General features: G+C 45.0%; 1 protein-coding gene across 33 annotated transcripts in view; it reads right to left on the bottom strand.

The window, feature by feature from the left end:
- SETX (senataxin) overlaps nucleotides 1–18,602 on the bottom strand; it is a 77,317-nt gene that overhangs the window by 43,486 nt on the left and 15,229 nt on the right. For 17 of the 33 annotated variants that reach the window (XR_014829829.1, XR_014829816.1, XR_014829831.1 and 14 more), the window contains exons 8-11: nucleotides 16,995–17,166; nucleotides 16,821–16,908; nucleotides 11,382–15,542; nucleotides 1,412–1,511 (exon numbers count right to left, since the gene is read on the bottom strand). Coding sequence is in view for 18 of the 33 variants with exons in the window: in XM_084999954.1 (XP_084856080.1) it covers nucleotides 1,412–1,511; nucleotides 11,382–15,542; nucleotides 16,821–16,908; nucleotides 16,995–17,166 (4,521 nt within the window). In the remaining 15 variants the exon portion in view is untranslated. Of the gene's footprint in view, nucleotides 1–1,411; nucleotides 1,512–2,137; nucleotides 3,459–6,651; nucleotides 8,742–10,778; nucleotides 10,806–11,381; nucleotides 15,543–16,820; nucleotides 16,909–16,994; nucleotides 17,167–18,602 lie in introns of those variants that run through there. The other 16 variants (XR_014829824.1, XR_014829812.1, XR_014829826.1 and 13 more) reach the window with 7 other exon arrangements.

Consider the following 18,602-nt stretch of genomic DNA (forward strand, 5'->3'; position numbering starts at 1 on the left):
TTAAGTTAGCAAATGAGAAGAGATATATTCTTACATCTTATGTTAGGAGTAAAAATGGTATTCTTTTCAGTAGGCAGAGGCAACATGAATCAAAAGTCTTAAAATTCACATTGTCTGGAGTTCCCACCGTGGCTCACTGTTAACGAATCCAACTAGGAACCATGAGGTTGCAGGTTCGATCCCTGGCCTTGCTCAGTGGGTTAAGGATCCTGCGTTGCCATGAGCTGTGGTATAGGTCACAGACAGGGCTAGGATCCCGCATTGCTGTGGCTCTGGAGGTAGGCCGGCAGCTACAGGTAGCCTGGGAACCTCCATATGCCACCGGTACAGCCCTAGAAAAGGCAAAAGACAAAAAAAAAAAAAAAAAAAAAATGCACATTGTCTGACCTAGTAGTACAAGGATTTATTCAGTGTTTGTAATAGTGAACAACTCTAAATAATGTACATGTCTAACTAGAAATTATTAAACAGAATTATGGCATATGCTTACAAATATTGAACATACGTTACTATTTAATTATCTCTGAAAAAGACATTTACAATAGATTAAATGAAAAAAGTCAAATGTAAGCTTTGCAAAGGCACAATTTTATGTTTTCATCACAGATCCACACCTAGCAATTAGAATCATATACCATCGGGTAATATAAAGTCAGTAAATACTGGCTGAATAAGTAAATGAAAAAAAGCCCCAGGATAGGTAAAATGACCCTACCACATACACACCCTCCACGGGAGGAGCACAAAGCCCTACAGACACTACTGGGTTCACAGGATCATCTCCGGATGAATGATGGGAACTGGGAGTGAGGTCTGTCTCACTACTGAGAGTTCGCCAACACTATCTGAATGTTCTCCAACGAATACACAGTACCTTTCCCCCAAAATGCATACAGGTGCTTTTTTTCTGAAATGAATCAATGAAGTAGGATGGACTGGGATGGGGACACACACACACACATCAAGAGAAAATTTATACTTTTTATTTTAAAGAGTTCTCAATGTTTGGTTTATAACCAGCATAAATGTGGTATGTGTTTCTGACCAATCATGAAATGAGAAGCCAGAGGGCAGAAAGATTTACTCAAAATCTAGAAACACTATCATCTCAACACCCCTGCTGGTCAAACTCCTTCACTTGACTTCTCTGCACCATGCCCAGCTTCCCTGGACACTTTGGCCTATGGTATTCTAATTGCAGAATGGTTAAAACCATGAATTTCATATTCAAAACTGAACAGTAATTATCCTCATTAAGACTTTCAGCATATTCTTTGTATACTCTTTGTAAGAGGTTACAAACTCAGCTTAAGAAACTTTTATCTCAGAAAATCCAAACAATTATGTTTCCTGAAATAGAAATCGCCAGTTAGTACACGATACAGCCCTAGTTACACAAGAAAGAACTTACCCACAAACTCCCAGTATTTTTTATAATCAGCAGGAAATTTTCGTAAATGCAACTGATGGAATTTCTCTTTATTTGGAGAGCTGATCCACTCCTGTGCCACCTAAGCAAAGTGAAAGAGAAAATTAAGACAGCAAAAACACTTGAAAAGCCAATGGTAAACAGCAAGAGTTTCCAAAGCAGCCACAATAAAGTCCAGAACTAGAGATCGAGGGGATGGAGCTCCGTCGTGGCTCAGCAGAAACGAATCTGACTGGCATCCACGAGGACACACGTTTGATCCCTGGCCTCATTCAGTGGGTTGAGGATCCAGCCTTGCCATGAGCTGTGATGTAGGTCACAGACTGGGCTCAGATCTGGCATTGCTGTGGCTGAGACGTAGGCCAGCAGCTACAGCTCCAATTCGACCCCTAGCCTCGGAACCACCACATGCCTCATGAGCAGCTCTAAAAAAAGAAGAGAGAAAGAAATCCAAAGTGACAGAAACATTAAAAATTAATTTTGGGGGAGTTCCCATCGTGGCTCAGTAGTTAACGAATCCAACTAGGAACCATGAGGTTGCGGGTTCGATCCCTGGCCTTGCTCAGTAGGTTAAGGATCCGGCGTTGTCGTGAGCTGTGGTGTAGGTTGCAGACGCGGCTCGGATCCTGCGTTGCTGTGGCTCTGGCGTATGAACAACCCTGAATGTTAAAAAACGCTAGGGGGGCCCAGTCATAAGGGGAGTTTTACCTCTAGGAGCTCTACCAGGCCCTCGCAGGAAATACCGGAGAAAATTCCCTGTGTGCTTCCAGCAGGGGCAGGAGCTGGGGATCGGGGGAAGGAACCGTTTTGGAACACCTGCGCATTCCGACCTTCTTAACAAGGCTTGATCTACAGAAAAACTATTTTACCAGAGCCTAACCTACTTGGGGGAAAAGAAAGGAGCAACTACAGCCCATTAGAGCCATCCCGTCTCACCTACGGGGGTGGGGGCTAAGAAGCAGTGTAAAGTTCACAGTCCAGAGGCAAAGGCTCCCGGGGGACCTGCCACCTCATCACAGGACTAAGGATTGCTGCCTCCCTCACCGCCTCACCACCGCCTTACTGAAGGCCTCTTTACTACCGTGCCTTTCATTCAGTGGATCAGGCCTTCCTGGCAGCAAAAAATCACAAGGCACGCCTAAAGGCAAAAAGCACAGCCTAAAGAGAGTGAACAGGGAGTTCCCGTCGTGGCGCAGTGGTTAACGAATCCGACTAGGAACCATGAGGTTGCGGGTTCGGTCCCTGCCCTTGCTCAGTGGGTTAACGATCCGGCGTTGCCGTGAGCTGTGGTGTAGGTTGCAGACGCGGCTCGGATCCCGCGTTGCTGTGGCTCTGGCGTAGGCCGGTGGCTACAGCTCCGATTCAACCCCTAGCCTGGGAACCTCCATATGCCGCGGGAGCGGCCCAAGAAATAGCAACAACAAAGACAAAAGACAAAAGACAAAAAAAAAAAGAGAGTGAACAAACGTCAGAACCAGTGAGACGTGGCAGGAATTTTGGAATCACACCAGGATTATTTTTAAAATCTATAATCAATATACCAAGAGTTGGAAAAAGTAGTCCATGAAATAATGGAGAGGTAACGCAACCAGAGATCAAAAGGAAATGCTAGAGATGAAAAACACGAATAGAAATGAAGGATGCCTCTGATGGGCTCACTAGTACACTGGCCATGGTGAGGAAAGAAGCTCTGTGCTTAAAGACAAAGCAATAGGAATGACCAAAGCTGAAAAGCAAAGAAAGAAAAACACTGGGGGGGAAACATCCAGAATATCCAAGAACTGCGATACAAGGACAAAAGGTATGACATACACAGCACTGGGACACCGGAAGAAGAAAGGGAGGGAAAGCAGCAGGATTTGAGGCAATAATGACTCAGAGTCGTCCAAAATTAATGTCATGCACCACACCACAGATACAGGAAGCTCAGAGACCAAGAATAAGTGCCAAAAACTACACGCGGGCACAGCATATTCCAAGTTAAGCAACAGGAAATATCAAAGATTAAAAAAATGTATTGAATGAAGCCAGTGAGAACCACCCCCCACCTGCCTTTTTTTTCCTTTTTTTAACAGCTCCACCTGTGGCATACGGAAGGTCCTGGGCTAGCGGGTCGAATCGGAGCTACAGCTGTGGCCTATACCAGAGCCACACAACATCAGATCTGAGCCACATCTGTGACCTACACCACGGCTTGAAGCAATGCCAGATCCTTAACCCAAAGAGCAAGGCCAGGGATTGAACCACACCCTCATAGAGACAACGCCAGGTCCTTAACCCTATGTGCCACAAAGGGAACTCCAAAAACTGACTTTGCAAAAACCATACAAACAAGAAGAGAGTGGAGTGAAATTTAGACTATTGAGAGAAAAAAACCCTACCAACCTAGAATTCTGAATCCTACAAAATTATCCATTAAAAGTGAAGGAAAAATAAAGACTTTCTCAAACAAAATGAGGAAACTTTTCACCACTGGACCTATCTTGCAAGAAATGTTAAAAGAAGATCTTCATGGAGTTCCCGTCATGGCTCAGTGGTTAACGAATCTGACTAGGAAACATGAGGTTGCAGGTTTGGTCCCTGGTCTCGCTCAGTGGGTTAAGGATCCGGTGTTGCCATGAGCTGTGGTGTAGGTCACTGATGCGGCTCGGATCTGGCGCTGCTGTGGTTCTGGTGTAGGCTAGTGGCTACAGCTCCGACTGGACCCCTAGCCTGGGAACCTCCACTTGCCATGGGTGCAGCCCTAGAAAAGACAGGAAAAAAAAAAAGATTTTCAGGCATTTCCGTCGTGGCTCAGCAGTAACAAACCCGACTAGTATCCATGAGGATGCAGGTTCAATCCCTGGCCTCGCTCAAGTGGGTTAAGGATCTGGCGTTGCTATGGCTGTAGTGTAGGCCAGTAGCTGTAGCTCCAATTTGACTCTTACCCTTGGAACCTCACAGGCTGCAGATGCGGCCCTAAGAAGCAAAAATTAAAAAAAAAAAAATAAAATGCTCAATTAAAGCCTCAAAGGGGAGTTCCCATTGTGGCTCTGTGGTAAGGAGCCTGACTAGTATCCATAAGGATGCAGGTTCAATCCCTGGCCTCACTCACTAGGTTAAGGATCCAGCATTGCCAACAAGCTGTGGGATAGGTCACAGCCATGGCTCAGATCCAGCACTGCCATGGCGTAAGGCGGCAGCTGCAGCTCCGGTTCGACCCCTAGCCTGGGAACTTTCACATGCTGCAGATGCAGCCCTAAACCACCACCCCCAAAAAATAGAATACATGAATTCCCGTCGTGGCGCAGTGGTTAACGAACCCAACTAGGATCTATGAGGATGCGGGTTTGATCCCCAGCCTTGCTCAGTGGGTTAAGGACCCAGCATTGCTGTGAGCTGTAGTGTAGGTCATAGACACAGCTCGGATCCCGAGTTGCTGTGGCTGTGGCTGGCAGCTGTAGCTCCAACTGGAGCCCTAGCCTGGGAATCTCCATATGCTGCAGGTGCAGGCCCCAAAAAGCAAAAACAAAAAAACAAAAAACAGAGAGAGAGGAGTACAGAAGCAGAAGTGTATTATTTCTTAATTCATCCCATGAAGCCAACATTATCCTAATACTGAAACCAGATCGACATTACAGGAAGACCATAACCCAGTATCTCATGAACACAGAAGCAGAAATCCTCAACAAAATATTAGCAATTGAATCCAACAATGCATGAAAAGAATTACACATCACAACCAAATGAGATTACTTCCAGGCGTGCAAGGCTAGTCAAATATTTGAAAATCAATTAATATAATCCTCAACATCACAAAAAAGAAAAATCACATGATCGTATCAACAATGCAGGAAGAGTATTTGACAAAATCCAGCATTCACGATAAAACATCTCAGCAAACTAGGAATAAAGGGAAACTTCCTCAACCTGATCAAGAACATCTACCAGAAACTTACAGCTAATACTGGTGAGAAACCTGAACTGTTCCCACTAAGGTCAGGCACAAGGCAAGGACATCCCCTCACCCTCCTTTCAGCACCACTCTCAAAGGCCTTGCTAATGCATTAACGCAAGAAAAGGAAAAGAATCAGATACAGGTTGAGAGGGAAGAAATAAAACTGGCTTTATTGGTAGATAACATAATCATTTATGTAGAATATCCAAAATAACTGACAAAAAAGCCCTGGAACTAAGAAGCGATTATAGCGACGTTGCAGAACGTCAGTTAATACACAAATATCAACGGCTTTCCTATATTATCACCAATGAAAACGTCAAATTTGAATTAAAAACACAATAGAGCTTATATTAGCACTCCCCCAAAATGAAATACTTCAGTTTAAATCCAACAAAATAGGTACAAGATGCATATGAGAACAACTACAGAACTCTGATGAAAGACACCAAGGCACAAAGAAACCAACGGCGAGACTTTCCACGCGCACGGAGAGTAAGACTCACGTAGATCAAGGTGTCAGTTCTTCTCAACTTGACCTGTAGACTCAATGCAATCGCAATCAAAATCCCAGCAGGTTGTTTTGTGGCTATCAATAAACTGATTCAAAGTTCACACCGACAGGGAGTCCCTGTGGTGGCGCAGGGGAAACACATCCAACTAGGAACCATGAGGTTCCTAGAGCTGTTCAACCCCTGGCCTCGCTCAGTGGGTTAAGGATCTGGCATTGCTGTGACCTGTGGTGTGGGTCGCAGACTCGGCTTGGACCCCCCATTGCTGTGGCTGTGGCAGAGGCCGGCAGCTACAGCTCCGATTTGACCCCTAGCCTGGGAACCTCCATATGCCACAGGTGCAGCCCTAAAAGGCAACAAAGAAAAAAATAATAATAATATAGGAGAAAACCTAAATGTCCCTGAGTGTAGCTCTCACTTTTTAGCTCCAACACCAAAAGCATGACCCATGAAAGAAATGATTGGTTAAGTTGGACTTCACTGAAGTTAGATGCCTTTGTTCTGTGAAAGACAACTTCAAGAGAATGAAAAGAGAAGCCACACACCTGGAGCAAATACATGCAAAATACACGTGTGACAAACGACTGTTATCCAAAACACACAGAGACCTCTTACAACTCAATCAGAAGACAGACAGCCTGATGAAAAAGATGCGCAAATGACCTAGACAGACCTCACCCGAGTAGCAAACAGGCTGTAAATCAGTATACGAAAAACTGCTCCACAGCATGTCATCAAAGGAACACAAACCGAAATGAGATACCACGACACACCTGCTGGACTGGGCGAGACCTGGAACCCTGCCAGCCCCATGCTGACGGGGCCGAGGAGCAACAGCAACTCTCAATTTACTGCTGGTGGGAATGTCCAATGGTGCCACCACCTGGAAGACCACGTGACGGCGTCAACTGTTGCTTTGAGATTATATTCTTCCATACATACATGTTCATCATATGTTACATGTTCATGGGCTACTGTTCCTACTACTGGTATCTAGTGTCGGTGTCTCTGAACTATTTCCATGTTAAAATAAATTTTGATTGTAACGTGCAATTCAGCTTTCTCGGGGTCATGTTCGTCTATCGTCATTTCCTCTCCTTTCATCACAAATCTTTCTTGCTCTTCCTAGGTGTGCCTCTGGCAAACAATATTGCTGACTCTTGTCTTTTTAACACACTTTAAAGTTGTGGCCATCACTCTTTAGATGTATGTGCATTTAGGTATATTCTTTCAGCATATTAAGAGCCCTCTCAACCCGAACTCTCAAATCTTTCTCTATTTCTAGGAAACTTTCAGTTCACTTTTTTTGTCTCTTGAGATCCTTATTACACATACAGTAACACTGCCACCAGACCGATTGTTTCTTTGCTATTTCCCACTTCTATCCTCTCCTCACACTTTGTGGGAAATGTCTTTGATCTGATAGTCCAGCTTCCTCACTGTTCAGGTCTATATATTTTCCATTTATTCCACTTAGCTATTTAAACTATTTTGTCTTTCATTTCCACTATCTCCCATTTGTTGTTCTTTATTAGACTCTTGTTTATGTTTCATGTTTTCTCCCCTATCTCTGAAAATACATATTTTTTAAATTACCTCAAATGAATTATTATAGTTGTACAATGTTCTGAAAATATTTAATACACTTATGATTACAAGCTTATTCTGCCTTCTCCACTAATTGTGCTTTTCTGCTCTATATGGTTCGGTTTTTCACTTTCCTCTCACAGTGACTAGAGTCCCCTCTGAAGTCACACTCCCTGGGAATATGAGGCACACCGGCTGGAGAGGCACCCTGGAGGGATAGGGGCTACACCCTGCTACCACCTAGCTTTTGTGCCTCTGCGGAACAATGGGGTAAAGGGAGAACTGGCTGGGGTGGGGCAGATATACCTGAGGGAATAAGCATCTTAGTACTAAAATCTGTAGGTCCACCCAGTTCTTATCTCTTAACAATTCTGGCTCCTTTGGTTACAATAACCCGGCCTCGGGCATGCGAGCTCTCAGGAACCGAGGACTCCGAACACACTGCCAGCCATCTCTCACACGAGCTGGGCCACAGCACCGCCCTGATGCTACCTACTGCTCTTGACTGGCAGGACCTAGCTGCCACTTTCTGGCCTTACACTGCAAGGGAACGTCAGGGCAGTGCTCTAACCCGGGGAAATGAGAGGAAGGAGAAAGGGCAAATCTGAAAAAATCCTTTTCCACTTTAACTCCCATCTACAGTCATTCTTCTAGTCTGGTCTATCTTCCTCCCACTCTGAGACCCCTTCTACTGCCCCAAGGCTTTCCCACAACATACATCTGTTCGACACACACACGCAACTACAGCCCTCTGGCTGCTCAGAGGTCCCTTGCAGAAGAGAACGTCAAAGTCATTCGCACACATCTGACACCTAGGACAGAGCGCCACCGCCTAACACCTCGTTTAAGCTGAAGCCCCAGGCACCCTCCTTTCTCCTCAAGCCCCACATCCGTCATCAGTACGAGGGCGCTGTGAGGCTGCCTCCAAATCCACCCCGCTGAATTCACTTCTCTTTACTTCCACAGCTTCCGCCCAGATCAAGCTCTGGGGTCTTCCTCCTGGGCACCAGAGCAGCCCCATGACAGCTCGAGTCTAGGCTTGCCTTCCTACAGATGACTCCCCATTGAGCAACCAAGAACGGGGTTTTTTTAATTAAAAAAAAAAAAAAGTGAACTACTGCATACTGCGCTCTCCCAGCCTCCACACCAACCAACTGAACACCTCCCAGGGTCTTCTCGCTGCGCTGGGAATGGGAAAGCCCACCCTGCGCTTTCCGGGCCGGACGCCATCTGGCTCTGGACTGCGTGTCTCCAGCCTTACCTCCTCCCCTTCACCTCCGAGCCATCTCCCTGCAGCCGCATCAGCCTCATCCCTCTGCTCACACATGCTCAGTCAGTCCCTCTCTCAGAGCATTTCAGCCTTGACACCCCCTGCTCCTCTGCACAAAACCCTCTGCTCTGGCTTTGGGCCCAGTCTCCAGAAGAGCCTCCCAATGCCACTCATCACCATGTCCACCTGTTTGCTGCCGTCAGAGAACTAACTATAACTGGCAACGAGCTAAAGAAGCAAAACCACCTCCCTATGAGGTGCCCAGGCACTGAGAAGCACAGCTGGTACCTCGGAAGAGCACCCTCTCCTTGCCTGCTCCGTGAGCCTGCCAACTGCCACACTGTGTGCACATGTGCGCGCACACCCGGGCGCGCGCACACACGCACACAGATGACAAAGAGGGCTGCAGATGGAGACAGCAAACGGAAACTTAAGACAGAAAGAGAATTTGTCAAAACTGGCCCCCAAAACTGGCCCCTGCCAAAATAGTGTACATTTATCTAACACTTCCATGTGTTAAATGCAAAGACTAAAAAGCAGGTATTTCTTCTATCAGTCACATCATACAAAAGACGTATTTCTAGAAGCTGAATTTGTCTCATTTGTCTTCCGGGCCAAGGAATGAGTCTACATAATGTCATTACATTTCACCTGCAATGAGACAGAACAACTAGATAATCACACACTGTTCACGTCCGAAATAGGAAACCAACCACATCTTTGTCAAGAGTCTAAATACACTTTCGGAGTTCCCGTCGTGGCGCAGTGGTTAACGAATCCGACTAGGAACCATGAGGTTGCGGGTTCGGTCCCTGCCCTTGCTCAGTGGGTTAACGATCCGGCGTTGCCGTGAGCTGTGGTGTAGGTTGCAGACGCGGCTCGGATCCAGCGTTGCTGTGGCTCTGGCGTAGGCCGGTGGCTACAGCTCCGATTCAGCCCCTAGCCTGGGAACCTCCATATGCCACGGGAGCGGCCCAAGAAATAGCAACAACAACAACAACAAAGAGAGACAAAAGACAAAAAAAAAGACAAAAAATAAATAAATAAATACACTTTCGTCTTTTGTCTTTTTAGGGCCGCGCCCACAGCATATGTTGGTTCCCAGGCTAGGGGTTCAATAGGAGCTGTAGCCACCGGCCTACACCAGAGCCACCGCAACGCTGGATCCGAGCCGCGTCTGCAACCTACACCACAGCTCACGGCAATGCCGGATCCTTAACCCATTGAGCGAGGCCAGAGATGGAACCCACAACCTCATGCTTCCTGGATTCATTTCTGTGCGCCACAACGGGAACTCCAAGAATCTAAATACACTTGAGCATCCCACTGGCAGACAATACTATGAAGTCAAATCACACCCAAAGGAGGATGAGAAGATTTGGTCCAGGACTTTGGTTGATGCCACAGTCCCTGGCTCATCAGAAAGAAAATTAAAAGCAGCAAGGTGGAGTCCCCATCGTGGCTCAGCAGAAATGAACCTGACTGGTATCCACGAGGATGCAGGTTCGACCCCTGGCCTCCCCCAGTGGGTTAAGGATCGGCGTGGCCATAGGCTGTGTTATAGATCACAGACGCGGCTCGGATCCCGTGTTGCAGTGGTTCTGGCGTAGGAGGGCAGCTACAGCTCCTATTGGATCCCTAGCCTGGGAACCTCCATATGCTGCAGGCGCAGCCCTAGAAAAGACAAAAAAAAAAAAAAAAAAAAAAGGGAGTTTTCATCATGGCTCAGTGGTTAATGAACCCGACCAGGATCCATGAGGACTCGGGTTCAATCCCTGGCCTTGCTCAGTGGGTAAAGGATCCAGCACTGCCGTAAGCTGTGGTGTAGGCCCCAGATGAGGCTCAGATCCCAGTGTCTGTGGCTGTGGTGTAGACTGGCAGCTGTAGCTCTGATTTGACCCCTAACCTGGGAACTTCCGTGTGCAGCGGGTGCGGCCCTCAAAAGACAAAAGACAGAAACAAACAAACAAAAAAACAAAACAAAACGAAAAAAGAGAAAATTTCCAAGTAAAGATGACAGCTCGAACACAGGCATTTCCTTACATTCCTCTTGAAACTCCACTGAAACACCTAAGGGAGTTTCAAAAACAGGATTAACTCACAGGATGAAGAGAAGGGAAGAGGAGACAAGTATCAAAATTCTGGAAGCTGGAAAGCAGATGGATGAATAGTGACGGACTTAGCAAGTCTAAGAAGCTGAACTGTGACCAGGAAGCAACCTGACATGTATCTCTAGATGGAGGGCTGAAGGGGCTGCCCCTCATTCCCAGGAAAAAGCTACATATTAAGTCTCTGTTCTTGGGGATAGCAGACTAGGGTTACTGTACTGAAAATAACAGGAACTGAGCAAGTATTTATCTCCTGAGTGCCTGGACCCTTCCCTCTACCCCTCACCCTCAGCCCACAGCCAGCACCCACTCAGGCCTGTATTTTCGAGGCAAACTATTGGAAGATCCTTCTCTGGGAATTCTGACCTAAGAACGACGACAACAAAACGACAGAAAAAAGTGACCTAAGGATGGGGAGGTCTGCAAATTACATTTCATCGAAATGAGGTCAGCTATTTTTTTAGCTGCACCCTACCACTCAGCACGGTAAGAAGGCAATTTCAAAGGCTAGACGTATACAATGAAAATATATACTCACTGTTTCAAAAGTATTCAGTATCATCAAAGGGAAAAACACGCTAAAATAATCTCCACAGTCTTGGAACCTGACAGGCACACGTCTCGCGATGGCCTGACAAAGACCTGATGGGGGCCCGCACTGATCAAAGTTGACAAACATCTCGTACTTCCACTTCAAGACCTCTTTAACGAAGGCGTCGGAGATGGACTGTGATGACAGGAGAATGCTGACGGCAGAGGAAGCCGGGAAAGACTTGCTCTCACCAAATGCACCTCTGTAACCTTGCCTGTTGGAAGCACTTGGAGCCTGAGAATAGGGAACGTTGCTCAAGTTCTTCACCTCACCCATTGGCTTCGGAGACATCAGAGAGGCTGGCTGCAGTACTTTTGAAATAGGCTGTACCCCATTGGACTTATTTCTTAGAGTTGGTGGAAGTGCTGAGGCATTTTCCAAAGACTTGGAAAGATTAGCAATTCGTGAAGTAGTCCTTGAGCTAAAAATCTTAGTAGTGGAAGGTCTGGAAGGTTTAGATGCAGAAAGAGGCAGGCCGGGTTTACGAAATACATCCTCATCTGCTGCTTTGGCTTCAGAGTGCTTTGAGCAGTATTCACCCTGGTTTTTCATCGTTTCAACACAATCTTTATACTTACATTTTGCGCTACTCAGAGATTCCAACTGAGGCCGACTCCTAGAATCTTCCTCGACCTGAACTGTATCTTTTCCATGAACTACTTCAATGAGTTGAGCGTTCCCTTCCTCCATTTGTGAACATAAGTCCATATCTTCAGGATCACGCTGTGTTAAAAATATATCATCTTCCTCTATGTCACTGTTGCATTCAGGCTCTCCCTCTGATTTCAAAGTTGCTATTAGGTCACCTCCACCTAAAGGGTCCTCTGAAGTAGAGGCAACTATTTCATTTGTTGGTTTTCTTCCATTCAACACTATAGGATTTTCCTGGTTCAAAGGACAAGTGTCATCAGGTGCCGGCGAAGCACGTTTTGCTTTTATAGGTTCTGGTTCAGAAGATGCACATTTTATTAACTGTTTTCCACTCCTGTTAGCAGTGACCTCGGCTCCTCCTTTGGAACTATAATCTGACCTATCTGATGCTGGTACAAATATGCCAGAATTCTGGGCTGCCTGTGGCCCTGCTCTGGCAGCATCTGCATTTTCAGGATCAAAGGGTCCTTGTCTGTTCTGTTGTGCTTTGGGTCTCACCTGCCTTCGAAACTGAAGGTCTTGATTTGTCAGCAGTTTCTTATTGTTTTTGACAGACAGAGACTGAGCAGCAATTAACTTGGTCTTTCTCTGGGTATCAACCGCTCCGACAGTTTTGCCATGGTCCCGTAATTGCGCCAAACTATCTAAAGATGGCTGTGACAACTCGAATGCCTTACGAGGACGCTTTTTCAGACCAAGCTTCTCCGCTATTGAAGTGGGTTCAGGACACTTGCGAAATTTCTTTGCTGGCACTACAGCAGGAGTGGTTCTACAACTTAGGTAATTTGAACTTTTACTCTGCCCTTTTTTAGTCTCTGCATGTGTTTTCTTTGGAGTTTCAGAAAGTGGGACTCTCCTGATAGGTTTGGAGTGAGTGCGAGGCTTAGAAGACTTCTTTAGAGAAACCTCAGTGGCTCTCGTAACACTTGCATCCGCTCTAGTCCTTTTGTCTGTACTTTTAAGACCATTTTCAGGCAGATCTCTCTCCGTATCAGACTGGCCCTCCTTTCTGATAGAAGAGGAAGGCCTTACAGGATCTTCAGCCACAGGATTTTCATATCGTTTTCGCTTGGGTTTTTTTACATCAATTTCATAAAATTCCTTAACAGAAACACTGCTGCTCTGTGGTTCTGCCTGTTCAACGCCCTCTACCTCTCTACTGACCTGTTCATATATATAATCTGTATCATAACCCCAATCATTTGTGATATCACCTGTGTAAGTCAAGCATGAATTTTTTTCGTCCTGTTGAACTGAATTCTTGTCTGGTTTCCCATCTTGCCAAACTGAAAACACTTCGTATGGACTTTCAAACTCGAAAAACTGAGAATCAGATTCCTCAAACTGCAAAGGGGATCCTGTATTTTCTTCCTTTATTACCTTCTGTTCCACATTTGTATTTGCTCCTGGAGTGCGCTGCTCTGGGCGGTCTTTCTCAGTGCATGTTTTATCCTGTTTTATGTGTTTCTCAAAACCTAGAATTCTTTCATCATCACCATCATCATCAGAATCTGAAATAATAATAATCTGTCCATGGCTGGATTCCCCATTATTTTGGTTAGCTCTGAGACATCTTTTCTCATCTTTTACTTTTCTTTGTAGCTGGGATGAACTTTTTTGAGTTGAATCTGATGGAAACTTAGTAGCACTGGCTTGAGCTAGCAAAGAGTATTTGTGGAGGTCTCTGTCTACCTGAGAATCTGTTAAGGTGTCAGACTTAGGACTGATGCCAGGGGTCTGCTCTCTTAAAACAGAACAAAACTGACTGGTACTCTTGCTAATTTCCTTATCTGTCAATTCAAGTAGCGTCACGGGATCCTTAAAGGGAGGTGTTTTGTTCATGAAAGTATCGGTCGTTTCTGCAAATGAGACCAAATCTTTACCAACGTGATATTCCTGTATTTGACAATTGTTTTCAGGGGTAGAGAAAAGATCTAACTCTTCTTCTTTCTTTATTTGTTTCTTTTTTGGCAATGAACTGTTGTCTTGAGACTTCTGTTCTCCGTGTTTATCATCCAGAATACCATTAGAGAGACTGTGTATGAAGCCATCTCCTTTCTGCCCTCCCGCATCTTTCTTTGAATGGACGCGCTCAAGGCTAGGCACGCTCAGGCTGTCGTCTACAGTGACAGCAGTACTGACAGGGCCACTATTCTTGTGTTGCTTTTTCATTACATGTGACAACTTGGCGCACACCTCATTTTTCTGTGCCTTACTTTTTCCTTTGGAGCTTCTGCCAAGAGCATCATCCCTTAGAGAGAAACCCTCATTTGATGTGGACACCTTTTCCAGAGAATCAGTCGACAAGCGTGTTGATGGTGCTGGTCCTCTGTCAAACACACTTTCCGGACCACTTCTCGAAGTACAATTCTGTGGTGTATGCGAGGAATTCTCTTTTACAGACTTATGCTTCCTTGTACTCTTTTTAACTTGCTCTTGCGTTCTTTCAGGAAAATAGTTTTTACTACTCTGCTTTAAGCACGACTCAGGTGAAAGACGATCTTCTGGTTTCAAACCTTTCATACAGTTTTGCTCATTACCCTCTTCTACAGCGTTACTTGCTTTGCTCAAAATACCCTCTTGGCCTTGACATGCATCAGCTTTCATTGGGTCTTTAGAAAATGCTGGGCTGGAACTTTCCAGACAGTGCCTGTCTTTCACAGACTTCTTCCCTTTGTGTTCATGCTCTTCTTTATTACAAGATGCAGGAGGAGTTTTACATGCAGGAGTCACATCCACAAAAGTGCTGCATTGAGGTACTTTGACTTTTATGTTTCTAATAATTTGCTTTAAACAAGTTTGTAACTCATGGGTTTCCTGACTAGTCAACTGCCAACCTAAAGATAAATTTCCTCGTAGGAATAAGTTGAGCTTATCCCAGAATTGCTTACAAAGAGTCTGCTGCCCCAGCTGATAACCTTCTTTTAGGAGACTTCTAATCAGCTGCACACAAGCAAGCTGCACAGAGTTAGATGGCACTGAGTGCAATGACAGAGATGATATCATTGCTGTTCCTTTGGAGCAGTTCCCAGACGACTTCTCAGAACTCCGTGCAAACGCGGTGGTGGGAAGCTTGGCGCACTTTACAACGGCTTCCACCCACTGCTGCGAACTAACCCACAGCAAATGCAAACATTTTTTATTTCGATGCAGTTCAATCACCGACACCAAAATGAGAAGGAAGAACTCGGTGACCTTGTCACACACCCCGTCCGTCTGGTTGAGGACGTCTTTGACTTCCGAGTGCAGGTGGTGAATAACCTCCACGATGTAGGCCACACCCAGGTCCTTAAGATCCATGAGGGACTGAACGAAAGGAATGAACCACAGGAAGGTGCTGTTGTGAACTCGCATGTCTTGACCAATATCCGACTGCAGCACGTTAGCTAATGTTTCCATTTCCTCATACATGTTAGGACAATAGTCTGGGCAAATGGCTGATCTCCACCCTGAATCCTAAAATCAAAGAAATACCGACATTCCGATAAACAAGCTAACATTCGTGATAGGTTTAATACACAAGCGGTAAAAAGAAAACGCATCTGCTCAACCCTCCTATTTTGGCATACACAGACGTACATATACATAGCCCCAAGAAACTGAAAACACAGTTCAATTCTGAGGTTAAGGTTTCAAGGAAAGGTAAATTTACAAAACCTCCATGTACTGGCTGGTTTTGATTTCTAGTCATGTAATTTATCCCCCCCATGCTACAAACATTCCACCCTTCCTATCTCTACTTAAAAATTAATCTTTTGGGAGTTCCCATCATGGCTCAGTGGAAACGAATCTGACTGGCATCCATGAGGACGCAGGTTTGACCCCTGGCCTCACTCAGTGGGTTAAGGACCTGGTGTTGCCACGAGCTATTGTGTAGGTTGCAGACATGGCTTGGCAGCAGCTACAGCTCCAATTCAACCCCTAGCCTGGGAACTTCCAGATGCCGCGGCCCTAAAAAAAAAAAAAAAAAAAAAGACAAAAAAACAAAACAAAACTTTCAAAGTGTGCATGATGTCCTTAGAGTCCACTTGTCTGCCACGCACCGCTATTCAATCAGAAGAGCAGTTCATTCTCAAAAGCTACAGATTTACCACTTACATGTGGAGTCAAAACAAACAAACAAAAAAAAAAGAATGTATACACAAAAAAACAGATCCACAGACACAGAAAACAAGCTTATGGTTATCGAAGGGGACTGGGGGATAAATTAGGAGTCTCGGGTTATCACAGACACACTACTATGTATCAAAGAGATAACCAACAAGGACCAATGTACAGCACAGGGAATTCTACTCAATATTTTGTAATAACCTGTAAGGGAAAGAATCTGAAACATATCCAAGTATATCTCTATATAAAACTAAATCACTTTGCTGTATACTTGAAACTAATAACGCAAGGCTATAACCCAACCAAACTTCAATTAAAAAAAAAAAAGGAGCTCCCGTTGTGGCAGAGGAGAAATGAATCCAACTAGGAACCATGAGGTTTCGGGTTCAATCCCTGGCCTCGATCATTGGGTAAAGGATCCGGAGTTGCTGTGAGCTGTGCTGTAGGCCGGCAGCTGTAGCTCCAACTGAACCCCTAGTCTGGGAACCTCTGTGTGCCACAGATGCGGCCAAAAAAAAAAGAACAGTTACATATCACGAAATTGGCAATTCAACTACTTACATAAAACACTGACTACACTATTAAGGCAAACTCTATCATTGGAATTCTCAAAACGTCTTGTACCTTTTTGGTCTTTTCAGGATTAAAATTGTACACAATCTGGCTGCAAGTCACCATATCATCCAAGTAAGACTCCGGTTCTAACTTCATCCTTCAATATTAAGAATAAATAGAAATTACTGTTGTTAAGTCAGTTATACAGACTGTTTGAAGTCCTGACACATCAGCTGAACCAACCTCACAGAGCTGTTCCGTATGTTTTGGATCTCTCTGTTGTAGCTCCCATTGTTGATAATGGTTTGAAATGCCTCAATAGGATCAATAAGTTGACCCCAGACCTTAGATCCAAGACGATCCAGAATCACCATGAAACAGTGTAATGCTGGCCAGAAAGGATCCACACTATCATCTGAAACACAATGGAGCAACTGTCAAATCACAAAACAATCAGCAAAAGGTACTAAACTACATCGAGAAACTAAGCACTCTTTACCAGGGTAACAACAAAACAAAGCAGCAAATAATTTAAAGTGTTGCCAACTACAGGTTCTAGAAAGGTGGCACATTTTCAAATGGTATTTGCATTTTTTAAGGCAATGCATCTCTAATCAATTTTTCCATGCGATATAAACAACTTTCTCATCCTGTTTGCCACACCTGACAGAATCTTTCCTACTCTGCTTCTTCCCGACCTTTATAATCCCACCCTAAATAAATAACAGAAAAAAAGCCTAGGAAAAACTTCGTATTTACAGATCTAAACAAAGCCCATGATGCAAGAACTTCAGGTTCAGCACGGCCCTGAACTGTGGTTGCCATCTGGCTGGCACAAAGGGCAGAATCCCCATCCCATCCAGCTGGCAGGAGTCCGCAGCCCTCGCCCTTTCCTCTTCTCTACTGAACACGCAGTTGCAAAACCCTGCCCTACTCAAGACCTTCCACTGCTTCTTAACATCTTCTAAAACAGTCAAAGTCTCAGTCAAGCACTTAGAAGATCCTACTCTACTGGTTCTCTCCAAATTTATTTTTTACACTTACATATAGATAGCCAAAAAAATACAAAAGATACATATACATACAGCCCCCCCCCCAAAAAAAAGACAGCTGGCTTTTTCCAAATAGGACCAAAATGCCTTCACTATCAGCATCACCCAGCAAAAAAACCTCACCATTCTTAACTCCAGCGCAAATGGCTGTCCCTACATTAACCACTCTCCAGCCATTTAATCTACAGTACTCTTCTGAGACACGTGCTCCAACTCACTCAATCACTGACATCCCTAGAACTTTCTGCCTGATCTCTTTTGGGGCTCTTAAAATCTACCTTTCTTTCTTTTTTTTTAAATGGTAGTCATTTGTGTAGAACTTCTCACATATTTCATCCTCTGCTGCAGCTGACATAATATTGTATGTCTAGGATACTCTCAAATAAGAAAGAAAGTCATCGAGTTAGCTGAAGACAATTATGAAAGGTTTCTTAAAGAGGTGACTCATTTTGATGGAGGTTAGGGGAGCTGGATTAACACAGAGGACAGAAATATATGTGCAAAGCACAGGGAAAGAATGAACAATTTACGGAGTTCCCATCGTGGCACAGTGGTTAACGAGTCCGACTAGGAACCATGAGGTTGCGGGTTCGGTCCCTGCCCTTGCTCAGTGGGTTAACGATCCGGCGTTGCCGTGAGCTGTGGTGTAGGTTGCAGACGTGGCTCGGATCCCGTGTTGCTGTGGCTCTGGCGTAGGCCGGTGGCTACAGCTCCAATTTGACCCCTAGCCTGGGAACCTCCATATGCCTCGGTAGCAGCCCAAGAAACAGCAAAAAGACAAAAAAAAAAAAAAAAAAAG

Source organism: Sus scrofa, chromosome 1, assembly GCF_054392235.1.
Source record: "Sus scrofa isolate SSC_HxYL_T2T_F1_AM1 chromosome 1, Sscrofa_HxYL_maternal_Yorkshire_Landrace_v2.0, whole genome shotgun sequence".
Taxonomy (NCBI): Eukaryota; Metazoa; Chordata; class Mammalia; order Artiodactyla; family Suidae; genus Sus; species Sus scrofa.